Raw genomic sequence first — 26,122 nt, forward strand, 5'->3', positions numbered from 1 at the left:
GGTTACGTCATTTTAGACCCCCCCTCAGATGGAATGACTAGTGTCAGAGGGGCAATCACTAGAGAATACACCATGTGTGTTGTCCAATATGGAAGAGAGTATGTATTAACTTAGGCTGTCCCCATGAAGCAAGTTGTGAATTTAATTTTGGTTTTCTTTTTGACTGTTGCAGCAGAAAGATCTCAGAGTGGCACTGTATTTTGCAGTTAGATTTATAGCAGATTGATGGAGAAGAAAATGGGACAGGTCTGCTCACCCTTCTTGCTATACCTCTGATGTCAAACAGACCACTAAAGTTGCCAAGCACCCAGGGGAGGGGGGAATGTATTTGAGCAGTGCTATTCAGTGCTTTTCATTTACAACAGAAAAATCAGGTTAAACCACGAATATCAATGTATTATTTACTTCCTTTTTTGTGTTTGCTTGATTCTGTAGCAATGTGTATGTATGGTTAGACTGGGAGAGGAGGTTTTGCAATCATTTTGGATACTAACCTGGTGGTGACAATAGCCTGCTTTACCAGCAGAGACTCTCAACAAGAAAGCACCATCTTCAATTGCAAAAGCTTCTAAAGCAGAACTTTATACTTTCATTAAATCAATAAAAATGCATTTATTTAAGAGCAGCTCCGTTTAGTAACTAAATTCTTAAATCCTGTCCTGAATGTTGGATAGCTCATTCCCTGCTGCTTCAGTATAACTATGTTCATCCTGCTATAAGAAGTGGGGTACCCTGGCTGATATAATGAACACAATTCAAAACATCAGTACAATGTTAATGCTGCTGTTGATCTTCCAGGAAGCATATGGAAGATGCTGAGGGGTACTTGGTCACAGTTAAAGATACTAGCCTAAAAGGAAATGCTGTGGGTAGATGAATGTTTTCATATATAGGCCTCATCTGCAAAAAATGAGTGATTAAACTGAATCGAGTCTCTCTGTAGTACTTTGGTGGTAAAGTGAGAAGGGAAAAGATGTTCTGGAGGTCTGTGATGGAAAACATCAACATTAGCTCAGAACGGGAACTCCTCGTGTTCTTTACAAAATGCAGATACCTGTAATAGATACCAGCTCTACGGGAGAAAGGCTTTAGGTAATGTCAGTTAACTTTTTATTCATTTCATATAGGACTGTTGTCCAACATCTCCCTGCTCCATGCACTTTGATTCTGAAATGTGGTACTTAGCAAATTTTGAGTTTTGTGTCTTCTTTTTTTCGTTTTAGATTGACAAGTATGCTCAGCGGGATCTGAAGAAAGGGCTTCATTTGTATGGGACAGATGGAAATATTGGCCTAACTAATGCATGGAGCATCATTCAAACCGACGTAAGTCTGAGTTGGTTTTTTTTTATTCCTCTTTACCCTCTGGGTTCTGTAACAGCATGTTCTGGGTGTGAACCTAATTAAACCTCCAGATCCCAACACAATCTCTTCCTCCCACCCAGTCAGTGCAGTAGCAACTAAACTCTCTGCTTATTGTAACAAATGGTAATTTTTATTTATTTCTCCTTTGACCAGGATAGCTTATTGCTTTTAAAAATTTATATTGTGTTGACACCTAAATATCATATAGTTCTGTGCTGTGTAGAGAGTGAAAGATGGCCAAGAGGAAACAAGGAGTACCTTCTCTTTAAAGTCAAAGGGACAGCTTATGTTGGAATAAAGAGCAATAGTGTAATAACAAAGAACCACTTCTGTCCTGTTGTCTTTCATTGCTATTGTTGTTTTCCACTAGTGTATTCAAAATGGAAACCAGCCATGGTGTTTACAACCTCCTCCTACAGTCAATACGTTTTTCCCAGCAGAATTCAATTATCTCCCATCGCAGATGGGCTGGGGATGCTTTTTGCTATGTTGCCACTGCTGTTGCATCCTTCTCATTCTCTGACAGCACTCTGCCGCTGTTTGTCTTATAAAGACTGGTGGACACTCGAGCTGGCTTCCTTCTTTTGTCCTTGTTGGGCTTGCTGAGGAAACACCATCAGTTCACATTTATTAGCTCTGCCCTTTCTCTTTTCATACTCAGTTCAATCAGTTCTCTTGGGGGTGATCTTTCTGATTGTGATGGGTTGACCCTGGCTGGATGCCAGGTGCCCCCCAAAGCTGTTCTATCACTCCCCCTCCTCAGCTGGACAGGGGAGAGAAAATACAAAAAAGGGCTTGTGGGTCGAGATAAGGACAGGAGAATTACCGTCACGGGCAAAACAGACTCAGCTTGGGAAAAATTAACTCAGTTTATTACAAATCAAGAGTAGGGTACTGAGAAATAAAACCAAATCTCAGAACACCTTCCCTCCACCCCTCCCTTCTTCCCGGGCACAACTTCACTCCCAGATTCTCTACCAACACCCCCCCAGAGGCGCAGGGGGATGGGGCATGGGGTTTACGGTCAGTTCATCACATGTTATTTCTGCCGCTTCATCCTCCTCAGGGGCAGGACTCATCACACTTCCCCTGCTCCAGTGTGGGGTCCCTCCCACAGGAGACAGTCCTCCATGAACTTCTCCAATGTGGGTCCTTCCCACAGGCTGCAGTTCTTCATGAACTGTTCCAGCATGGGTCCTTTCCATGGTGTGCAGTCCTTCAGGAGCACACTGCTCCAGCGTGGGTCCCCCATGGGGTCGCAAGTCCTGCCAGAAAACCTGCTCCGTGGGATTCTCTCTCCACAGATCTGCAGGTCCTGCCAGGAGCCTGCTCCAGTGCAGAGCTCCCACGGGGTCACAGCCTCCTTTGGGAACCCACCTGCTCCAGCGTGGGGTCCTCCCTGGGCTGCAGGTGGCGATCTGCTCCACCGTGGACCTCCCTGGGCTGCAGGGGGACAGCCTGCCTCACCAGGGTCTTCCCCACCATGGGCTGCAGGGGAATCTCTGCTCCGGCACCTGAAGCATCACCTCCCCTCCTTCTTCACGGACCTTGGTGTCTGCAGGGTTTTTTCTCTTACATGTTCTCACTTCTCTCTCTAGCTCCCGTTTTCATCTTTCCCAACTTTTTTCCTTCTTAAAAATGTTATCACAGAGGCGTTACCACTATCACTGATTGGCTCAGCCTTGGCCGGCAGCGGGTCTATCTTAGAGCCGGCTGGTATGGGCTTCTGTCGAACACAGGGGAAGCTTCCAGCAGCTTCTTACAGAAGCCACCCCTGTAACACCCCCGCTACCAAAACCTTGCCACACAAAGCCAATACACTGATTTGATTTTCTTTGCTTCTTGAATGAGGAAAAGTGCTCCAACTTTTCTTCTGTTTTAGGAAGAAACACTTGCACTGCCTTGGCTTCACTCAAAAAGCTCTCTCAAATTCTCTTCCAGAGGTGCTAGCATGGTGCAGATGGGCAGGGCTTTAGTCTTGCCTCTGATGTCTTAAATTGGCCAAAGATGATAACCTCTCCTGATTCTTCCAAGGTTATATGAACTATTTGAGATGATGGATGGGCTACGTACCACATTCTGATATGATAAACCTGCTCATTTACCCTTTACTTCCACTATTGCCATTTGGGCTGAACTCCTGAACATCTTTCAGTCTGGTAGCGTCAAGATTCACATATACTTTTCTGTACGATACAAGGTAACAGGAGCAGCAGGCTGCTAAAAAAAGGTCTGAGAAATTAAAAATTTGTGGTCACTAACAGAACAAACTGGTTATCCAAACTCCATGTGTGTCTTTGGGGCTGCAGGAGCAGTCTGTATTGAGTGGCTTAGGTTGGCAGCAACAGTACTGTGTGTACAAGACAAACAGCTCAGCAAACAAGCTAATAAGCTTTCCAGTCCTGCATCCTAACAACTGCATGTGGAAGGTTTTTTCAGTTACCTTTGAAAGGCTTTCAGCCTCTTGCAATATTTTTCTCTTCCAATACTATGATGAAATATGAGAAGGTATCAATTACTGACAAGAGAAATGCATTTTATGGTGCTAGCCCAAGAGTAAGCTGTGTGAAGTATAGATAAAATTTTTAATATCATTGCTTATATCAAACAGTATTAGAACTTTTACTGTTCTACACTAACTTAACTCTGCTTAGTAAAAATTACTAATACTAAGATGTTTGCAGTAAATATTAATCTAGTTTCAGTGATACCCCAAGAACTGTAAAAAGCATGTAGCAAAGGTGGGGGGGAAAGCATTATTTGGAGGACTTATGGGATATAAATCCCATGCTTCTGCTCCCCTTTCTGTAAAATAGTTGTAACAATATACACTATGTCACATTTTTTCAAGATGCTCAAAAGTTGGATTGGATTCAGAAGAGAGGTAAAAGAATAATGAGAATTTTTGAAATTTACATTATTGTGAGAAATTTGAAGAGCTTTATATAACCAGGAAAAGATGAAGTAGTGATGTGATTGCACTCCTTAAAAAGAGAACAGGAAACGAAAAGGGTTTTGAATTAAAAGGGCTCTGTAAATGATCCAAGAGGTAAAAAATCAGGATACGGATATCTAATGGTAGGATGCCATTATACAGCAGGATGGTGGATTCTTTTTCTCTGAAGTCAAGATGAGGTTTTTTGGTCTAAAAGAAATGGTCTTGTTCAGTGACAAGCTTGGGTTTGAGGCAAGACTCAATAATAGTCTTTGGTCTGTGTCGTGCTACAGATCATGCTTGTCGTGGTTTAACCCCAGCCAGCAACTAAGCACCACGCAGCCGCTCACTCACTCCCCCCCCGTCCAGTGGGATGGGGGGAGAAAATCAGGAAAAGAAGTAAAACTCGTGGGTTGAGATAAGAATGGTTTAATAGAACAGAAAAGAAAAAACTAATAATGATAATAACACTAAGAAAGTGACAGCAGTAATGATAAAAGGATTGGACTATACAAATGATGCGCTGGGCAATTGCTCACCACCCACCAATCGACGCCCAGTTAGTCCCCAAGCGGCGATCCCCCTGCCCCGCTTCACCCAGTTTATATACTAGATGAGATGTCACATGGTATGGAATATCCCTTTGGCCAGTTCGGGTCAGCTACTTCATGCTGGTACCTCAGCTGCAGACACAAGTTGACAGGACACTAAAGGCTTCCTCTTTCTCTTTCTCCTGGTGCCAAAGAGCCACAGACTCAGTTTTGCTGTAAAAGGTTATTTCTAGGTGGTGATGAAGACGTTTTTGACCCTAGCATAAGCAAACAAGAGAGTGTGAATGCTTTAAGGAGTAGCTCTGTGAAAAAGAGGTTTTAAATCAGCTGCTCTTAAAAGAATAGCACTCTTTGGTGCAGCTACAGCACGCTTGGTTAGAAGATCAGTTAGAAAGTTTAGTAAAGGAGAACTATGTAAAATCCTAAATTTACAATCACTCAGATAAATATAAAGGTCTCTGTGTGTGTATATATATGTATAAAACTGTGTGAGATTTCCCGACACCTTCCCATGTCAATGGACATGAAAAAAAAATTTAACAAATCTGGAGATACTGTTTCACAGCATGTGTATACCTCTTTCAAAGTTGCAACCTGCATAGAGATGAGAGAGATAAGGAAATGAGACACCCATATGGTGTGGGATTATAAAAAGTTTATGTGCTCTTCCAAGCACGTGTCATAGTATCATAGAATGGTCTGGGTTGGAAGGGACCTTAAAGATCATCTAGTTCCAACCCCCCTGCCATGGGCAGGGACACCTTCCACTAGACCAGGTTGCTCAAAGCCCCATCCAGCCTGGCCTTGAACACTGCCAGGGATGGGGCATCCACAGCCTCTCTGGGCAACCTGTTCCAGTGCCTCACCACCCTCACAGTGAAGACCTTCTTCCTTACATCTAATCTAAATCTACCATCTTTCAGTTTAAAGCCATTACCCCTTGTCTTATCACTACCTGCCCTTATAAAAAGTCTTCCTCTGGCTTTCCTGTAGGCCCCCTTTAGGTACTGGAAGGCTGCTATAAGGTCTCCCCAGAGCCTTCTTGTTTCCAGGCTGAGCCTTCTCTTTTCCAGGCTGAACAACCCCAACTTGTTCAGCCTGTCCTCATAGGAGAGGTGCTCTATGCCCCCGATCATCCCCATGGCCCTCCTCTGGACCCGCTCCAAGAGGTCCATGTCCTTCTTATGCTGGGGGCCCCAGAGCTGGATGCAGTTCTGCAGGTGGGGTCTTACCAGAGCAGAGTAGAGGGGCAGAATCACCTCCCTCGACCTGCTGACCACGCTGCTTTTGATGCAGCTCAGAATGCGATTGGCTTTCTGGGCTGTGAGCGCACATTGCTGGGTCGTATTCAGTTTTTCATTCACTAATAACCCCAAGTTCTTCTCGGCAGGGCTGCTTTCAATCCCCTCATGGCCCAGCCTGTATTCGTGCTGAGGATTGTGCTTTGTTTTTCCTAACCTTCCATGCACGGTCTTGACAGTACCACAGCATTTAAAGTCTCTGTGCTCCCCATGCTGGGGATTAAGGAGAAAAGCAAAGAGCTCCTACAGATCCATTTTTACCTCTTTACGTGACTGGTTATCACATGTATCCTTCAAAACTATTTAGGAATAGACTATTGCAGTGGTGCAGCGAACACCATCCCAGCATGGTTAATTATGTAAAATGCTTTGCAGTTGATTAGCGCTATGTAAATGCCAAGTATTATTTTTTGTGTTCAGTAATAATCGTTATCCCTCACATCCCTAATCAGTAGAGTGTAATCACTGATAGGAGGATTAGGGCAATACAGGCGACTTTCTGAAATGAAAGTCCCAGTCTAGGCTTGCTATTAGCATTCTGGCTCCTAAAAGATGGCTCTCAAAAAAACCCCACATTAGATCTAACCACGTTGCCATACAGGACAGTATCTCAGCACGGACTTTTCTAATGGGGCCAGTAGACATCAGTCATTGGTTGAGCTACGGGCCGTGTCTATATGCAGATATAAAACAGCAGCCTCAGAAAAAAAGCATGACATGTAAAAAACATGACAGTAACAGAATTCATAATGAGTTCTTCCTCATCCTCTCTGCATTCCCACTCCTTTCTTTGCAAAAGTATTTTTCAAATCTTGAGCAGAAGGATGGTACCATGGTTAACGTAGTAGGCTCAGATATGAGGGTTCTAAGCTCTCGCATAGTTTTTCATTTCTCCTACTATTAGCTTAGATAGAGACCATTTCCACCCTGCGTTCCCTAAGTACGACTGTGTATGGCAACTTTTGCTTAAAGAAGGGGAAAAAAAGGGTTTCCAGAAACAGAACCACATTTAGATGGCATTTGATTTCTGTGGGACTGGCTGATCACAAATCAGAGGGGAGTTTTGACTGGGAGCGTGGAAACCCAGTGTGCACACAGTGACTTGTGAGTGGTGATTACTATATTTCTTTTTCAAGCGTGAAAGGCCTGAGCACCTTTGTGCCTTAAGAAATGGTTTTTCTCTTTTTAACAGAAGTATACAATTCCTAAGTAACTGGGAACAAGTTAAAAACAGGGTCCATCAGGCCCGTCTTTAAGGAGGAAGTTGCAGTTTTGGTCCATGACTGATTTGTTCAGATTACCAATAAAGGAGTTGGGTTGAGCTGCATACATGCAACGCATGTTAGAGGAAAAGCACTAGTCTCATTTTGCAGTTGTATTAAGCCTCTAAGTCAAGGAGCCATTTCAAATTAGAGCATTTCATTGATTTCCTTTTAATACCTTCAGCTAACCAAATCCACAACCTTTCTCAATAGCATTTCAAACCTTAAAAGGATCAGAAACACAAGCAGGTGACTTCTGCATGTTGTGACTGAAGACTATGAAAGCTTACAAAGTGATTTTAAACATGACTAAAATGCTAATAGTTTAGGATCTAAGTTACCCTGAACTGCATTACACTCCTTACCAACCAGGACTGGTTAAAGTTATGGGTGGAGATCATTAGGAAATGAGAAATAGGCACTGATTTTTAAAATGTTGCTTCATCCCCCACATCTTTGTGATCAATATTTGAACACTTCTCCTTTTAACTAACCAGGCAATAATTTGTGAGACATGCAAAAAACGCATTAGCTTCACTAAATTGAGCAAATTCAGCTCACTGTTACTACTGTGTAATGCCTTTCATGTCTATTTAGACCACTGTAACTGAGAACAAAATTTGGCCTATCTCCCTCTACCCCAGTCATTGGTTCTGTTAGATCAAACCATACTTTAGGATTACTGCTGAAGTAATCCAAATCACCCATTAAACATGATTTTAGAATGAAACTATCTTATTCACTACTTTTTACAGTGATGGAGGAAAAAGGCATATACAAGGCACCCTACCCTGTCTCTAGTTCTCGGTCACATTCACAAAATTGGAAAACCAGCAATTGCTAAAACCTGTCTGCAACAAGGATTGGGTGTCTGTTTAGCTTTATGACCTCTATCCCAGCTGATTTTGCAGGAATTTGGCAAAGAAAATAGGGCCTACTTAGCCTTCAATACTGGGATTGCCTGTAAAATACGTACAAGAATCCAACTCCTTATCATTTCTATAGCACTAAGATAGAAACTTTGTGTTTAACATTAATTACCAGCCCTAGATGCCCTATGCTAGAGCAGCAATTACTTGTTAACACAAAAATTAAGCTATTTGCAAGCAGTGTGGCATTCCATGTATACAGTACAGAGACCTCAGTGCTGTTTGGTGGTGCTTGGCTGGGAAAAGCACAACCAGCAGCATGACCTTTGACTGCATCGTCATGTTGAGCAGCCCCTGCTTGTTCTGAGCTCTTGGGAACTGATAAGCCGCTTCATAACCCCACAGGTAATCAACAGGGGAGTGATTAATGTCTCTTTAACAAAGGAGGGAAAAAATGCGTTTTGACATTTTGGGAGGCAGAGCCTCCCTCCCACATGAAACGTGAAACAAACAGCAGCGTATTGTCAGTATTCCTGGAAATGTTCAGCAGCAGGAGCTTAGATACTCAGAGGCACCTGACAAGCTTTTGCTTATTTAAGGAAATCTGCCAAACACTGTACAAGTGTCCCCAGCACTACTACCTGATTGTCACCTTATGCAATAAGTACCCACATTTGTTCATGTGGGCTGGCACAATTGCATCTAACCATGCATGCTCCTTCACAAGCTGTGAGCCCTGGAATCAAGTGACCTGAGGTGTCCAAGCCAAGGTGTCTTAAAGTTACTGCTCTTCAAGACAGTAGCTGACATTTTTAACAGATTACCCCCTTTTAAAGTATGTTAGTCTGGGTACCCCAAAATAAGCACTGTTAGTTTGTAATTGTTTCTAAAAAACCTAAGTGTATTGTTCCCTGTTGAAACTAGGAACAGAACTAATTGATTAGGCAACCTTGTCTAATTTTATCACTTAACTAGTGAAGGGAACAAGACAGGACTGTAAATGTGACCAAAAAAAGAATGTGGTTGTAGCAAGAATCAAGTCTGCAATTGCTTCATGGCAGTCAGGCAGTTTAACTTCCTTGCACTGGCAGAACATCAGCCTTGGTGGAAGAACATGAAATCTGGTATAACTGGCTACCACAAACTGCTGGTGACAGAAATTATCCTTCACGTGACCTGAGCTTTCTCATCCTCCAAGTGTAGGACTGTTTCCAAGTATCCTGGCTCAGAAGCCTTGTAAATTTTAAAAAGAGAACATTGCTCTCAAATCTAAGAGGACTCTAAAAAATCCTCTTATTTTGCTCTTTATCCTCGATATTCCCCTTTCTTCTAATAGTCCCTCATCTCTCTCAACAATTTGGCTACATATTGTTCAGCTTCATGCAGACAGGATAAATCAGTCACTTGTAACATGATGCCAAATCATTCCCACACTCTCTCTTCTCTACTTGGGCCTCCATAATGAAGGCTCTGAATTTACTGAGCTCTCAGCTTAACCGTCTTTCTGGCTTCTAGCTGGACCTCTTTGCTGAATCTGTACTGATGAGCCATTCAGCCCCACTGCTGCTTGTTTCCTTGGTCTTGCCTCTCTGACCTACTGCCCTGGGTCAGTGCCTCTGCTCCCTAGAGATGCCATTCAGTGGACTTGGTCTTTACTGCTCACTTGCTCGTGTGCTCTCTGGTCTCTGTGGTGTTAGTATATTCTCTTCTGTGTTCGTCACCTCCTCTCCTTTAGGATTGTGCATCATCCACTGCTTAATTCCATCGCTCATCCTTCGTCTTCCAAAGACATGGCATCTCTTCCAGTTACAGTTCCAGATGTGATTTCTTCCAGTCCCAAGACTGTTGATCCTCATGCTACTTCATTCTTTTTTACCCTCAATCTTTTCTCAGCCCTTTCTCCCATTGCTGGGACTGCCTCATCTGCTAGCAGTGGCAGGCAAGTATCAATATTTAATCCTCTGCTCTTGTACAGTACACAGAGAATCTGCATGGGCAGGCAATGTGTGCCCAACTGCAGCTTGTCTTTGCAACTGCATGCCCTCTGATTTCCACCTTCTGGCTTACCAGGACGTTTTACTCTTTGGAGTCCCAACCCTAGGTCATGGCCTAGCCACCTCCTGCTTCACGGGCTCCATAGGAACAGCTGTCCTCAACCTGTTAGTGAACCCTTAACTACAAAACCTGTACTTCACCTCCTTAGTCTGTCAGACTTTGACACCCTCAGCCATGCAACATTATGGGGAGAAGGGGTCTTGTCCCAATTTATGCAAACTTGTGTCACTTATATTTGGCCAGAACATCACCCAAATGTCTCAGCCCCTACTGTTGCACTCTCTGCATCACAGATGAGCCACATTTTCAAGGCTTGGTATTTACAAGCTGTCACTTCTCACCGTCTATCAAAGAGCTGCCTCCTGACTCTAATGATGACAGCCTGCAAGACCTTCTTGTTAGACTTCCAGATAAATCAGCTTTCCTCAAATGCATGCCATGTGTTCCATGCTGCTCCTATCCCCTTTTGGGACCTCTTACACATGGAGCTCCTGTCTTGTGTGCAGGAACATAGAGGGAAAAAAGAAAGTCACAAACTTTTTTTTACTTTCAAATCAGTTTGTAGAAAATTAAGCCTGTAAATTCACAAATCAAACAGTCGCAAGCTAACGATTTATTCCTGCCACGGACCAAATCAGAATTCTGAGCAGAACCTTGCAGGGATAGATGTTAGTCTGGGAAAGATTTCTGACTTTTGCTTGGCAGAAGAAAAACAGTGCTGTGAGCACTGAAACGTCTCTATCGCGGACTACTTTCTGCGAGGGCTTGAAGCAGCTTATGATGCACAAAGCAAAGCATGACGCCTCTGCCCTCTATTGGTCTTGAATGGCAGATCTTGTGTGTGCAGCAGGACCTGAACACGGCTCTCTGGGCCCACAGACTCTACAGTTATTGTATATATAGGGAAAACTCTCGCTCAGGCCACTGTAAACATCAGGATCTGAATTAGGTCCTTGGTCCTGGTGATGCAGACATCTGCATGATTATGAGTCTATCAGAAACAAGACAAATTGTCTCTATAGGGATGCAAAAAATATTGCATAGGCTTATGTAAAAATCACATTTGAAATGTAAGATCTTGGCAAGTCATTTTTGGGGCTAAGTAGGTGGCTGGCATAGCCTTGAAAAAGTGTGAAGTACTGCCAATAACAGAGAGCAGTTCTGCAGCCCAATGTCAGCTTGTTTTACTCATTAGTGGTAAAGTGTCTAAATACTGACAAATTCGTACTTTTGATTTAGCATAGGAGTGACAGATAGTGTATACATCCATATGGTAATAAGTCTTAGCTTATTTTGTATCACAGGACTATACCAGTTCCCAGAGGGGGAGGATGGTCACAGAGCCATTCCCTGTACTGTTACGTACATTTCCGATATACCTTTCATCCCACTACCAAAGTAAGTCGAACAAACTTTCCGCTTTAGCTCTAACGTAGTCATTGTACACAGTGTCGTCATATGCAACACTTAAAGCACCACTATTTAGCAGCATCCGATGATGACATTAAGGAACTGCACCAAAGAGAGAAGAGGCGGAAATACATCTTTTCCTGTGTGACAAAGACTTTTAAAGGTGATCAGTAATTAACAGCTTAGAGACAAATTTGCCTCATTAACTTCAATCATGATTTCAGAAGTAAGTAGTGTTCCATAGAGATCCCAGTATCTTCATCTCCTGAGTACTGTATCTGTATCTTTTTTTTTTTTTTTCCCCTGAAAAAAAAATACTGCAAACGATTGTTACAATCCTGCTCAGTCACATCAACTCTTAACCTCACTGCTTGGCTGGGGTCGTCTTGTTTCAGCTCCTGCAGTGTCCTGCCACTGCAAATAGGTGCCTTTGATTCTTGTCTCAACATTCGCTACACACAAGGCCATATTTAAACATAATAAAAGGAGTGAAGGAAAGGGCGTATTTGGGTAAAGCTGAGGAAATACTGTACTTCTTTAAAATTTCAAGCCTCTGCTGGTGTAATTGAAATGCACTGAATGTCCAAATCCAGGAGGCAGAAGTCAAAGCGAGCAGAAGTCGGTGACAGATCATACTTAAGGCATCGTCTCGGTTCTTCTTTTTCCAGTTCAGATGCTGTGGAGTCTCCAACTACACTGACTGGTTTGAAGTGTACAATACAACCCGGGTGCCGGACTCCTGCTGCTTAGAATTCAGTGAGAACTGTGGACTCCATTCCCCAGGGACCTGGTGGAAAGCGGTGAGTAGCTGGAGCTCAGCAGCTGCCTTGCAACCCAGGCAGCTAGTCATTTGCAGGGCCACACAGATGATAAGGTATGTTGCACCCTTACTCATCTTCTTTAATTAGGTGGTTTCAGAAGGCTCATGTTGAGCTGTGGCTTTTGACCTCCAGTGAAACCACCAATTTAATTATTTTTGTGAGCTGAAAGCTTTCCTTTCAGTAGGCTCTAAGCTGTTTGTTGTTTCACATTGTAGACAAGTACTATCCAACACTGATCTGCAGCACAGTCTAGCTAGATCTAACTAGGACGTGACAGGATTGTCCTTTTCAATGTCCGACCCACTGGAGTCAGGTAGAGATAAAGGCAAATGGCACGCACGTGCCCTGGAGCAGCAGCCATAACTTAGTGTGGCTCAGGGAGTCGTGAGGCAAGAGGGCTATGTGAGCCTGAAGTGCTCTGCTCCTGCCAGGAACGCTAGTTCAGGGGCTTCCACTGCACAGTAGGAGAGGGGGAACTATTTTGCTGAATTGCCAGCAGCATTTTTTTTGCAATGAGTTTCTGCACTTGCCTGTAATTAAATTCAAAACTCCATGGGATAATTTCCCTACAATGTCCTCGGGAAGATCCTTCCAGAGCAGATAGTCAGAGCCTAAATTCTTCTGTGAAATTAGCTCACCAGTTCTTTGTGCTAATGACAGGTAGTGCAGTTACCCAGGAGGGGCGTGGAGTAAGGCCATCTGATGAAGTGGAATTATAAGGAAGTTTTGCTGGTTCTAATGGTTTGTGAAGACAACGAGTAAAGCTCTCTTGGCCACTTTCTAGTGAGATTTCATATGCATGGATTGGCACTGGCAGAGACTGAGTTCCAACCAACCATGGCTCCCTTCTACCTCTCAAGTAGCTCCAAGTCAAATTTTGAATTAAAGGATTTAAAAGTTGTTCTTCTATTTTATTCTAGATACCAAGATTAGTGCAGGTTAAGACCAAGTCTTCTGGGGCACATTAATAGTTTTTTCCTTTATACACATGTGAAAGCCACTAACTGAAGGCTGACTGATTCTTGGCCATGTACATTTACAAGACAGAGGGCACAATTTTTGCACAAGGTTGGCTTACAGACATTATTTATTTTTCACACATTATTTAAAGAAAGGTTTCCCTTGGGCCAAGTCCACCCTGCCCAACACTGGGCCAGGAACATGAGGTTACAGCTACTGCAGAATTTAAAGCAGGAAGAAAATAACGATGGAGCACCCATACTGGAATTTGAAATGATGGAAAATTAATAGTATGAAATGGGCCTATGTGCAGCAAGTGTGGCTACTGAGCAGCTCTCACTGGAACTTTTGGGTTTGATTGTAATAAGTATTTGTTTTCCTGAAACATGGAGAAAATGAAAGGCTCATTCTGAAGTTCTAACTGCTTCTAGCTGGTTTTTAGAGGGCAAAGAGGACCCAAATGCATGGCTTGTTTATTTTTAGTTACTGGCCCAATTTATATGGAACAGTGCTTGTGCAGCATTTTGGAGGCGCACTTTTTTGTGTCATTTCAATTAGTACTTCACGTTTAAGCTTCAACCCAGAAATACACGGTAGTTGCTCTAATGCCAAAATGATAATTCAGGCTACCTTGCAGTTTAATCTGATCTGGCTCTTTTCTAACTGTATATTCCCAGAGGAATAGAGCTGTGTGTTTATCACTAATGCAATATTCTGGGGTTTTTTCCAGCCTTGCTACGAAACAGTGAAAATATGGCTCCAGGAAAACTTACTAGCAGTGGGAATCTTTGGATTGTGCACAGCTATGGTGCAGGTACAGTTTAATATCGATTTTCAAATCCTAATTAATCGTAACTAAATAAGTAATCATAGATCCAGATACACTCTGCCCAAGCCTGTTTTAATAATTCCAAATTTTGCATGATGTTAGAGTAACACTGCAAAATTTAAGTCTTTTATGTTTTAATTTAGTTAAAATGCCATGTACAAGGTACAGAACTAGGAATACTACACGAATTTTCTGTTTTATGATGCACTGCAGAGAACAGGCACTTGTATCAAGTGGTTTATGTAAAGCTTAGACTAGACTCAGTGGAGAGGTATTCCCTGCCATCCAAAGACAGAAGCCTAATTAGGGTAGGGTGAATTGCCTTTTAGGGTACTTATATTTGTCCAGTCATTCGCCAGAGAGGACCACCCACTTAGGCTAAATATCTAACTTCACCATAGCCTAAAGGTAGCTTGAGGCTTCAACCCCATCCTCAGTCCTAGGATAAGTTGCAATGTTGTTACCATTACTCAACCTTGCCCTTAAAACCATGCTCCTTTTCTATTAATTGCAGGGAAATTAGATAAATAAGATTGGCATAGACTTGCCTACCAGATTTTCAACCTGCAGTTATTTCCAACATAAACTGGGTTAGAGACGAATCAGATGTCAGTGTAGTAACTTGTCTCCTCTGTACCTGTGTCTTTAATCCAGCTTGCCATGGTCGTGGCCATAAGTGTAGCCCCAATGGCACAAACCTTCCCCTGAGAATACACAGGTGAACGCTGTGCTGGAGCTCAGGCTATTTCAGCTGCATGCCAACCCTCCTCCATTTATGGCCCAAGTCCCATTCCTGAATGCAGTGAAGATAGAGCTTTAGTTTCCAGCTCCACCTCTCTCTCACAGTCAACATATAAGCAGAAACGATGGCATTGCTGAGCTAATTAATATCATGTAACTCCACATTAACCCAAGTTCGGGGTTTTTTTCAACTTTGCATGGTATACCACTAGCAGCAGCAAGAGAGCCTGGGATGAGAAATTCCGCTCATATTCCCACTAATGTCAGATTAGGCAGAATGGCATGTATCTTACTCTTTCATATGTCACATAGTGGCTGCAACTTATTAACGCAAATGCCTGACTCCTTGTAGGCGCAAATTCAGTAGAGTTTTGGTTTTTGTTTTCTAGTATAGTAAGCAGATAGGCTTAGGGAAAAAGATAAAGCACAACAAGATCATATGGCAGAGAGACCATGTAAGAGTGTTGTTAATACATTACCACGTTTTAAAAAAACAGCTTTGGAGTAGCTATTCAGCATTTAGAGAGTCTTTAAAAGATACATTAAAAACCCAGCAGCCCACGTCAGAGTCCTTCTCATAGACCTTGATTATATTTAGTGTATTAAAGAGAATAATATCTTTCTGACAGAAGGACATTACTAGTTTGCATGGGAGAAAACACATCAGAGAATTTAAAAAATGCTAATTGATATTCCCAGAAAGTGCTGTGAAATACAGTGAAAACACCTCAGAACACAAAAGATTTTTAGTCTGTCTTCCAGCAGCCAAAACCAAAAGTTTTGATGCACTGTCACCTAAAACGAATTGGGCTCCTGCTATTGTTGCTGTTACAATGTTGTTCTGGCCATAAGCACGTGACAGCTTTTGTTTTTCACATTAACAATGGTTATAGTGACACAACTTGAAGGCTATACAGCACATGTGGCAGAAGAATCTTCTTCAGTCATGCATGCTCAAAATTATAAAACAAATTCAGCCACCAAGGTTTTATTATGCAGCTGTCCCTGAAGGTGTTCCTTTGCTAGGCACAGTGTTCAGGGGGATACTTCCAAAAGGTATGTGCTTACTGTAAAACAGCACACTAAAGCCTAACAATCTTACTTCACTGTGGAAGAATGAGAAATGAAGAAGGAAAAAAAAAAAGGTTATAAAGCTGTTATTTATGAAGTAGTATGTGAGTTATTCATGTACTCCTTCAAAATACTCATTAACAGGAACAACTATTTAAGTAAAGACTAAATTTGAAGTGGTCAAATTAAGTGCTTAAAATAAAATTAATACAAAAAATTTTTACCTTTATTTCAATGAAAATTTTTACAGTGGTGTTGCAAAGGAATAGTAACAACCACTTAGTACATTCATCTAAGTACTTCAGCTGAAAATAAGAGTCTCTTCTCCATCCCTTTTTCTGATGAAGTAATCTACCAGAGGCAGCACAGCAGGTCAGTAGTTGTGCTGGGAGAAGAACCACCACCTCCTTGCTGCTTCTCTTGAATAGGCTGAGTAGAAAGACACATATATTGTTGATGAGGCATTGATGGTTATGATTAATGCATGGACAGTCTCCAGTGATTCCCCGACAAGGACCTGTGCACACATACGCTCGGAAAAGTAAAGCATAGTAAACTAAACCACAGCGTCCTTTGGGTCAGGGATGAGCCTGATTGTCTTTCAAAGCAATAGCTGCAGAGATAACCACAGAGCCCCACAGCTGTGGGTTGGTACTATAAAATATTTTCGAGCAAAAGACACCCAAACATTTCTTTTCGATACACCTCTTCCCAGTATCTGGTAGCTGCTTTTGATGGAGAAATCGCCTCTCCCATGCTCTCATTGCTCATTCTGTAAAACAGCAATACAGATAAGGACAAAAGGCAGACAGAAACTAGGAAAGGAACAAGGACATGAACCAGCAGGAAAAGCAGTATGCGATGTGTCTTCCTGTGTGAGAACAAAACCAGTGTAAGCATGCTTTTATGGCTTTTTTGTTTGTTTGTTTCAATAAATAGGATTTTTTTTACTTACTGAAAAACAATTGTTTGTTTGTTTTCTCTTAGATTCTTGGACTCACCTTTGCAATGACCATGTATTGTCAGGTAGTCAAGGCAGACACCTACTGTGCATAGATACCATTCCCAATCTTTCTGCTCCTCCTCCAAAGGACACGGGAGAAATCTCCTTCATGCTCATTCATCTGACTTCCCCCCCTCCCCGCCCTCCTTTGTACTATAAACTGTGTATAGTGCTATCTTTCTGAAGATTTTGTCAATCACCCAACTTTACGGAAGGAGGAAGAAAAGAAAAAGTCAGTACTTGAACTGGCACAGGTAAGAAGCAGCCTTGTCTTTAAACAGAAGAAAACCTCCAAAGAGCAATGGTTCCTTTTCTGTGGCCTATGGCAAAGCAAAGGAGGCTGCTTATGAGGGGCTGATCTGCAAAAGCGATGTTAGGAAAAGATTGCACTGAGGCAACCTCTGCAAAACCTGCCAGGTTGCCTTCCCGCATTTCATGGTCCGGAAGAGAGGGCATAGAAAATGAGTATTCTTCAGCATGGAAAGAAGGTACAGAGTAGCTAGTGCTGAATGCAATTGTAATTTTACTACAGTTTGCACACAGCTAAAATGTCAAGATCAAGCAGCCCTGCCTCCAAGTGTCTCAAGATGATTTTGTAGCCAGGAGAGGATCATCTTCAGAAATGTGTTATTTTAAAGGAGTATTTTTAATTTTATGTGCTGCAAAGTCAGGCTTTTAATCATAATCTGTACAGTGAGATCTGGCTGTTAAGGGAAAACAATATTGGATGTTGTCTCACTTATTAATTGCCAGCGGCATTATAGATGCTTGACTGTATATGTAATATATATTACATTCATATACACATACTGTTCTGAAAGGAGGTGAAATACCCAGCATCTAACCTCAGAAAGAGGGAACCTTTCTATCCCATTTCACATTCCAACTGAAATAACCAAGTATTATTTCTTGTAGGAAGCACTATCACTTATACCTCTGGGAAACAAGTAATTACTTTCAGCTGTATCTTCATTTCAGTAAACAACTTGTGAGTGGGCTCTCTCTGTCATGCTACTATGGTTTTATTTTTTATCATCCCTGTTTCAAGTTAGTTTGCCAAAAAATATCACTCATTTCCACACTTGAAGATCATACAAAGCTGTCAGCTGTTCCTTCTCTGAATGTCACCATTTCCTTAATTTACTTTGGGATATCATCATCTGCAGGTATGATAGAGTTGCCTTGTTGAGGAAAAATCTTTTGCATGTTGCCCATTTTTCTGAGAGTTATTAAGACTTCAGATGTTTCTATGCTTAGCTTTTTCCATGCCCCCCGCCCCCCCAACTGCATGCTTTACAACAGCCAAGACACATCAGTCTGTGTTAGAATTGGAGTCACCTCTCAGTTCTGCTTTTCAAACCCATCTTCCTCTGCCTGGCTGTTGGCTAGAATATGCCCCACACTTTCTAGAAAAATTTGCAGAAATCAAAATCATAACTTTCCTTAGCCAGAAAACAGCCACCAATTGTCCAATTTCCCCACCCTGCATTGGTAACAGAAGTAATTTATGTAGCACCCTTCTTTGCACACCCTCTCATCATGAGGTCAAGAGTCAGATGTTTGCTATTCAAACAAACAATTCCCCATCAGGAAGCAGCTGCAGATATTGCACATGTGACAGGGAGAAGCTGAAGCACCCCAAGGAAAGGACACAGCAGGGAAGAGACAAACAGAGCAATGCAGCTGGCCTGCTCCCTGCAGCCAGCCTTTGAGGACCGCCCAGCGACTGACAATAGGCCAGAAAGAGAACCATGGTGCCCCTGTTTTCCCAGAAAGCTCAATGCAGCCATTCCTACCGTGACAGACTAAAATCATGCATTAAGTTCAGGCAAAAAAAGTTACCCTGTACCTTTACTGCTTACAACAGCAGGTCTCAGCTATGAGTGACATTTTGCTTACTTTCATTTAAAGGCAACTGCCAGCAGTAAAGCTAGACTCACCAACTCACAGCCTATTGAATAATCTCCTTAACACCTGTTAAGTAACACTTAAGTAACCCACTGCTTAAGTTTTGGGTTGGTTTTTTTTCCTCTTTCTTTGCTGATTCCCTGCAGTCATCCCACCCCCTTAGGCTCCATATTTTGTGGGGAAGTGCTTAGGACAGTCCGGTGTGTGAAAGGGCAAGTATCTTCCAAAATCTTACCCCCCACCTTTACACATCAGCCTCTGTAGCACAGGGCATTTAGCTGTGCAGGCTAAGTTGAAAGTAACGTAGTCCTTGCACGCATTTTATGTGGCTTCCCAATCACTCACTATCACAGCAGCCACCACCACTAAAGGATTTTACTGCCATGCTGACAAGCCTTGACAAATGTTAACAGACCTCAACCCAAGACAGAGGTTAAACTGAGTGAGTAGCCCACACACAGGCACCCTGCACCCCAAGCAAGAGACTTACTCTGGGTGTTACAATCACCAGTCTCAAAGCTGTCTGCTTCCTCAGCCCAGGCTGACCTGGCAACAGTCCTGCTCTTCGAAAGATGGTGTAAGTCAGTCCATTCCTTCCCTCTCTCCACTGCGTTTCTTTCTTACCTACATAGACATGATTCCAGGTTAGATGTACCATTAGTTCTTGCCATGGCTTATAGTTTGTACACACAGGTGCTCCTGCTGACAGCTCAGAGCTTCCACCACTGAAAAGCAGCATAACAGAGTGATGAATACATTAATAAAACATCGATTTTTAAGAAAGATAAAAGGTAGACAAGTCTATTTGTAGTGATCCCTGCCATTAAAAATTAACACAGAGACAGCAGGCTGCTGATGGCTCAGCTGATAAGATTAAACCGTTGTGCAGCAGAGCTCCCGCAGAGGGCAACTCTCATCAATTTGCCTGGTGGTGGGAGAAGACAGCTCACAAACCTGCATCTTGTGAGTCTCCCAATAATATGTGCTGAGCTCTTTCTTAGAAAAGACTGCTAGACTTCAGCTAAATCTACAGAAGAAACAAAGTGAGAAAGAGAGACTGAAGAAAAGTCACACTTTGTAGTTCCCTCTAATTATTTTCCACAGTTTAGGTGTCTTTACAACAAGATAAACTGCATCAGTTTTCCAAAACCAGGTATCTATAAGGAGTATAAGCAATATTCATTTTGTAAATCCCAGTCACTGCAACAGAAACATACAGCACTAACTGATGAAAAGAAAAAAGGAGAAAAAACCACCCAACCCAGAAAAACGCTGCAACCCAAACCAAACACCCAGACCACACATGGCTGCTACCCTTACACTGCCAACTGAGATGCTACTGCAACTTGTTTATAACTTGAACCAGACTATTTTCTATATTTGATGTTATTAACTCTCTACACACAGGCCACGCAGATGTTATGGTGCTTAAAGCATTACCAGCACAATCCAATTTCAAACCTCTGAACATACTGCATATAACAAGCCTCAGACTTAACATATATTCTTTTTAAAAGCATTGCATCCTTTCTCTGCTGACAAGGACAGAATATTTTGTGGTATGTAACAGCAAGAATCTTTTTTTAAAAAACAAAAAAAAAATAGTTGCATATTATGCATAAAACTTCATGTTGAACCAGTTGATTATAAATAAATACCCATTTAAAGGCTGCTTATATCATATGTACGCAGAGCAAGACAGAAGTCATTCCACTTGCTTCCATTGGTGTTTTGTCACCTTTAGCAAAGTCTTTTATATTATTTTCACTTCTCATCTTTAAACACAAATGAGCACTCAATATATTTAAAGACAGAACCAAAGGCAACAAAGACATTGGAGGACAGCACTCCTAATTTATAGTCATTGCTCTTTCTGCTTAACAAGATGTGAAGGCACAGTGCACATGGTTGGACCTCCTGAATCCAGCAACATCAGAATTTAGCTTTTAGATTCAGTCCACTATACTTCTGGCTTTTCATCTTCACAGTTACAATAATATATATATATTTAATAGAATATGATTTATTCTCCTGTACAGTAACTGTCAGTAGCAGCCAAATCTTATTGCTTGTACAAACCAGTATTATTTAGTTACACATCGTGTAGTGCACAATCACTGAAATTCACTCTGGTTTCTGTTCTATTAATACTTCTTTGTTCTCCCCCTCAAATAATATAAATTCGTAAAGGTTTATTCTTCCATATAATAATTACCATTTGAATGCAGCATTGTATGATTTAGAATATGGAGAGGAAGGAACTGCACAGAAGCTGTAGAAATCTTTTATCTTCCATCAGCAATATTGCTGTTATGCAAATCCACCCAAACCCCTCACTTCCCACAAACTAATTAAGAAGAACTGGTTACATCTTTCAGCACACATGGTTCCCAGCTGCCTCATTCATAGATAGGACAGGAGTTTGTTAGCATGGAGGATGGTGAAGCCTTTCACTTACCCCTTAGCTTCATTGTTGTGCTATAAATATGGCACCAAAGGTAAGCAACAGAAACCAGGAGTTGATTGTAGCATTTATTTTAAAACCAGACTCTTTATTACTTTGTCTGCAAGGATTCTTGCTAAGTGTGAATGATCTTCATAGATACCGAGTTAGACAATTCACAGTAAGAAAACAAGTCAGGACTCGCCATGGGAAATTTTGTTTGGATTCCATTATGAATTCTCCTAGGTTGTCACCGATATCTTACCACAGTGGTCAGGTCTCCTTAGTTCTTTGGATTTTGTCACTGCAACTACAGTGATACATTTTTGTGCATTCATATGAAGAACAAAATTGAAGATATACATTTTATTTTTTAAAGTTATTAAATATTCTTTAAAGTTTATAACAGAATGTCTTTTGTATTCTTTATACTCAACTACACTACAAGCTATAGAGTATATACATACCCAAAGATGTGTGTGTGCAAGTGCACACATACAGTATAGGCAATGAAAAAAAGTAAAATACACAGCATACTACTTTTTGTCATTTCTCATTATCTATCTTTGATTTGACCTATCCTTCCTTATTGATATTATTAAGTGGCTTACCGTTCCCAGGTAAATTTACACCCCCTTCTGTTTCCTTTTAAGGGCAACCTGACATTATGTGATAGTCAATAACAATTCAGAAAATACTGGGAGATCAGGTTTACAGTGTAACAAAATACTTACTTAGACCTGAAACCAATTATTTTCTGTTTAGAATTTGTCTGTTACTGATAATTTTGAAACAAAGGACTTCTCTTTCTGAGGTAGTTGCTTAGATTCAAAATTACATAGAAAAACTTACTTACAAAATAAACACCAGACTCTGTGAAAATGGAACAACTGCTACTATGTCAGATCAGAAGAAGGTCTGGTTAGCCAGGTACCTTCTCTAAAGTCATGTCTAATGCTGCCTTTTTCAATACAATTTATTGTACCCTCCAGGTCAAATAGCTTTGCAAGTGAAATTGCCTCTAAACTGGGTGCATTCTGAGCAACCGTGCAGGCGTACTGTTGGAAATGTAAGGGTAGATGTGGCCTGAAAGTGGAGACCCAGAGGTTCTAGTGGTTGTTGCAGGAAGCCTCATAAAGCATAACCCAAACCTTTGGTGGAAGTTTCTTACAACTCCCTCAATTCAGTAGGCACGTTTATATTTGTTGAATTTTCTTCATCCAGTTAAGTGTACCACTAGATGGTCTCGTTAACCACATCTATCTTTAATCTGTTTCCGATTTTGTGAAACTTTCCACTTCAGTCTTACATTGTAGCAGTGAATTTCACAATTTCATCATGCTGTATACATTTGAAAGAACCCTTCTTCCATGGATTTGAACATGCTGCCTTTCTATTTCATTTATTCACCATTGGTTCTATACTTAAGAAATGCTAACTTAATGATTCTTACAGAAATACCTGGGCACAGAGCGGTTGTATTACCTTTACAGCCTAATTTATCTTTCCACGAAAACTTAAATGTACGTAATATAGTACACTTGATTTTCAAGATCTCATTGTTTCAAAAAACTAAGCCCAGCGTACCTTCCCCCAGCAGCTATCCTAGTTCAGTTGTCTTTGCTTTTTGAACTACATGTTAGTAGAGACAGAAGTGTTCCTATTTTAATAACAACTAACCTAGTATTTCAGCTGACATCCTGCTATTTTTCTTGAATGTACTTAACGCAACTTAGGAATATCAGGCTTAGTTGATTATACCAGCTGTGTAATACAAAGTACTTTCTGTCTGCATGGTGATAATTCTCAAAGAGACTTAAGGGTAGCTGATGAAATTTCATCCAAAGTTTTGCCTTGACACATCAAAAATGCAAAATACAGAGCCCTATGTTTCTTACGTTCCCATATGTTAAAAGTCCCAAACCAATGAAGTATCTGTCATTATTAACTCACCTAGTGAATGCAATCTGAAAGGCTGTTTTTCTGAAATCCTATCAGGTGCCTATGTAGGTCATTTTACCCTAGGCCTTGCTTCCTCACAGCCCCATAAAACTGTTTCCCCATAGAAATACTGTACATTATTCTGTTCACTAGAAACCATATGGTTTTTGTTGACCTGCAAGAACAGCTTAGTTTACATTCTTCCCTCCAACAGCCAGAAAGCATTCACTACCAAATCTACACCAGTACATGTTAGACAGCTACACAGAGGGCCTACAAGTCATCTTGCAATGCATGTTTTTTTTAATGAAGAAATGGCTGATCAGTTAAACTGGTTTCTCAAACAACTCCCTGGTACCTTTCATGCAGAAATTGTTTAGGCAGAACATTTTGTTACTACAGAATTGCTTAATAGAGTTAATTCCCTGTACTTGTGGTTACAAGAGTAACTTGAAAGGATGGGATCCTTATCTACTATAAACATCCCCTTATGTTCCCATGGCACTGCTAGTACAGAGTATGGTTCAAGTCACAGCCAACAAAATAAAATATATAACTGTATATAATTAAATCTATATAAAACAAAGTACAGCATAAAAAAAACCCCAACTGTTAATGTGTATTGCTTATGTGTTTATTTTTCCATATGAACAGTGACAAGAGTTTCAGATGTAAAGCATTCGTCCTGAAGATCCTAAAAATTACTATAGAAATAAAGGGATTTCAGGAACTGGTTTGTGAAAGTCTATTCAGATGCACCTCATCATCTCCCTCCTCCACAGATACCTTTCCTTGGCTGTAAAGCTTAAGCCCATCGCTGCTCCAACCCTTCCATCTCTACTGCACCCTTTAAATCTGCTGTTCTGCACACAGGGACACCTGGTTAATCAAGGTCCCAGTCTGCCAAACAGAGGGGATTCAGTTATTTGTATTTTATAACTTTAAATGCCCAAGGACAGACATCTTGCATGGCTTCAAAAAGTTCAGGTTTGACATTGAGTTAGGAGACCATAGTCCCTACACAGCAGAGAAAAGTGAGTACTGTAACCAAGTAACTCATGTCAGCCTAGTTATGGACCTAACTAGTGACTAAATCTGAATTACTCTCAATGTCCTCCGTTCCCCAATGCAAGCCTGCCAGTGGCTAGGTGAGCACTGATACCAGCCAGAACTGTCACTAGTTGTTTAGCATTCTCCAGAGAGACTAATGCTGTGGGGATTTTTTTCTTCCTCTTTTTTTTTCTTTTAATCCAATTTACCTTGGAAACTTGTTCAGTGTTATTGTATCATCCACAGATGCAATTAACTGATTCTGATATTATATCTCAGCTTGGATAATAAGCACCCAGAATACTGAGCTAAAAAATGCCTTGGCCTAGAAATGTTGCCATTGCTGTTCTTTTGAAATGCTCACATGCATCCACACACATACTAGTGACGGGAGCAGCATATGGATCCCCATGTTTTGTACTGTGGCAGCCTAATAAGTCAAGATAACTTCTACAAAAAAAACCAAAAAAAACCAAAAAAAAAAAAGGCAATTCTCAGTTCTCTCATTTTCAGGCTCTCATTTCTCAAGGAATTGAATCCTCCCCTCAAGGGAGTTACAGCTGTTTACAAACTCAATTAAGATGAAGCATTTGCAAGTACTCCAGGAAAAGAGCACTTCTCCATGGTGCTGCTTCTAGTGCTTTCTTGGAACCCCTCCTCTCACTCTATGAGCCTATACCAGATCACTTATTGCAGTCAAAGTCATTAAAAGCTTCTTTATAATCCTCAGAGCACCACACAGCCCTCCTCCCTCCCCACCAATGGCCACTATCTTTGCACCTGTATTAATTTTATTTGAAAGTCATATTGGCATTAGTTGAATAGGGAGGCTGCATGGAGCTACAACTGAAGCTATTTGGGAAAATTCCTCATGCTGTGAGCTCAGCTGTGGGAACTGGACACATAAGCATGTTAGAAAGAGAAATGGGAATATTTCCCCCTAGAAGCCAGAGGTGCTTTGACTATTCTGGTAAGCAGCTAAGTTATGCTACTTGATCTCTCAAGGACAGAGATGCCTTTAAACCTCATGGTTGAAAGTACTCCTACTTTGGGGGGAAGAACAGAAATTGTGACCTGTGCACAACTGAAGGAATTATGGATTTGCAAATGCAAACACAAGAGAGTATATAGACTGAATTGATGTGTCAAATACCAGCTCACTTTCCCTAAACAAAATAACTCACCAGCTTGGAAGTACAGCTTGTTGTCATGGAACTTGCTTGATATTTGGTGCTAATAAAAATTGAAGTTTTAAATCTCCTTCCTGTGAAGTCCATGCATTAAAGTTCTTCCCTATCAAACACCTTCTTATTCCTACCTGTGCACCACAGCTGGTTACCCTGACACAATACAACTTTCATTATCAAAAGGTCCTTTGAAATAAGTGCTTGCAGGTTTAAAAGAAGAATTATCACATGAAACACTGGCACAATTAAAAGCTTGCTGCAAATCACACTCTCTTGTTCCTGATGGAATCAAGAGTTAATGTACATCCAAATCTATGTACATATGATGTTCTCAGAACTAGAATATTCCAATGCAAGCAATCTTTACTATGGATTACACAGGACTCCAGTTTATCCAGACTTCTGCACCGGGAAAGGCAAG

The 26,122-nt window shown here is 41.3% G+C and overlaps 1 protein-coding gene across 12 annotated transcripts in view; it reads left to right on the forward strand.

Annotated features, from left to right (window-relative positions):
• The window catches only part of TSPAN4 (tetraspanin 4), a 475,717-nt gene extending 449,975 nt beyond the window's left edge, over positions 1–25,742 (forward strand). For all 12 annotated transcript variants that reach the window (XM_049820764.1, XM_049820765.1, XM_049820770.1 and 9 more), the window contains 4 exons: positions 1,224–1,325; positions 12,416–12,547; positions 14,259–14,342; positions 17,157–25,742. In XM_049820764.1, coding sequence (XP_049676721.1) covers positions 1,224–1,325; positions 12,416–12,547; positions 14,259–14,342; positions 17,157–17,225 — 387 coding nt within the window. In that variant the 3' untranslated portion in view covers positions 17,226–25,742. The remainder of the gene's footprint in view (positions 1–1,223; positions 1,326–12,415; positions 12,548–14,258; positions 14,343–17,156) is intronic.
• Positions 25,743–26,122: the final 380 nt, after the last annotated feature.

This window comes from Accipiter gentilis, chromosome 17, assembly GCF_929443795.1.
Source record: "Accipiter gentilis chromosome 17, bAccGen1.1, whole genome shotgun sequence".
In the NCBI taxonomy this organism is placed as follows: domain Eukaryota; kingdom Metazoa; phylum Chordata; class Aves; order Accipitriformes; family Accipitridae; genus Astur; species Astur gentilis.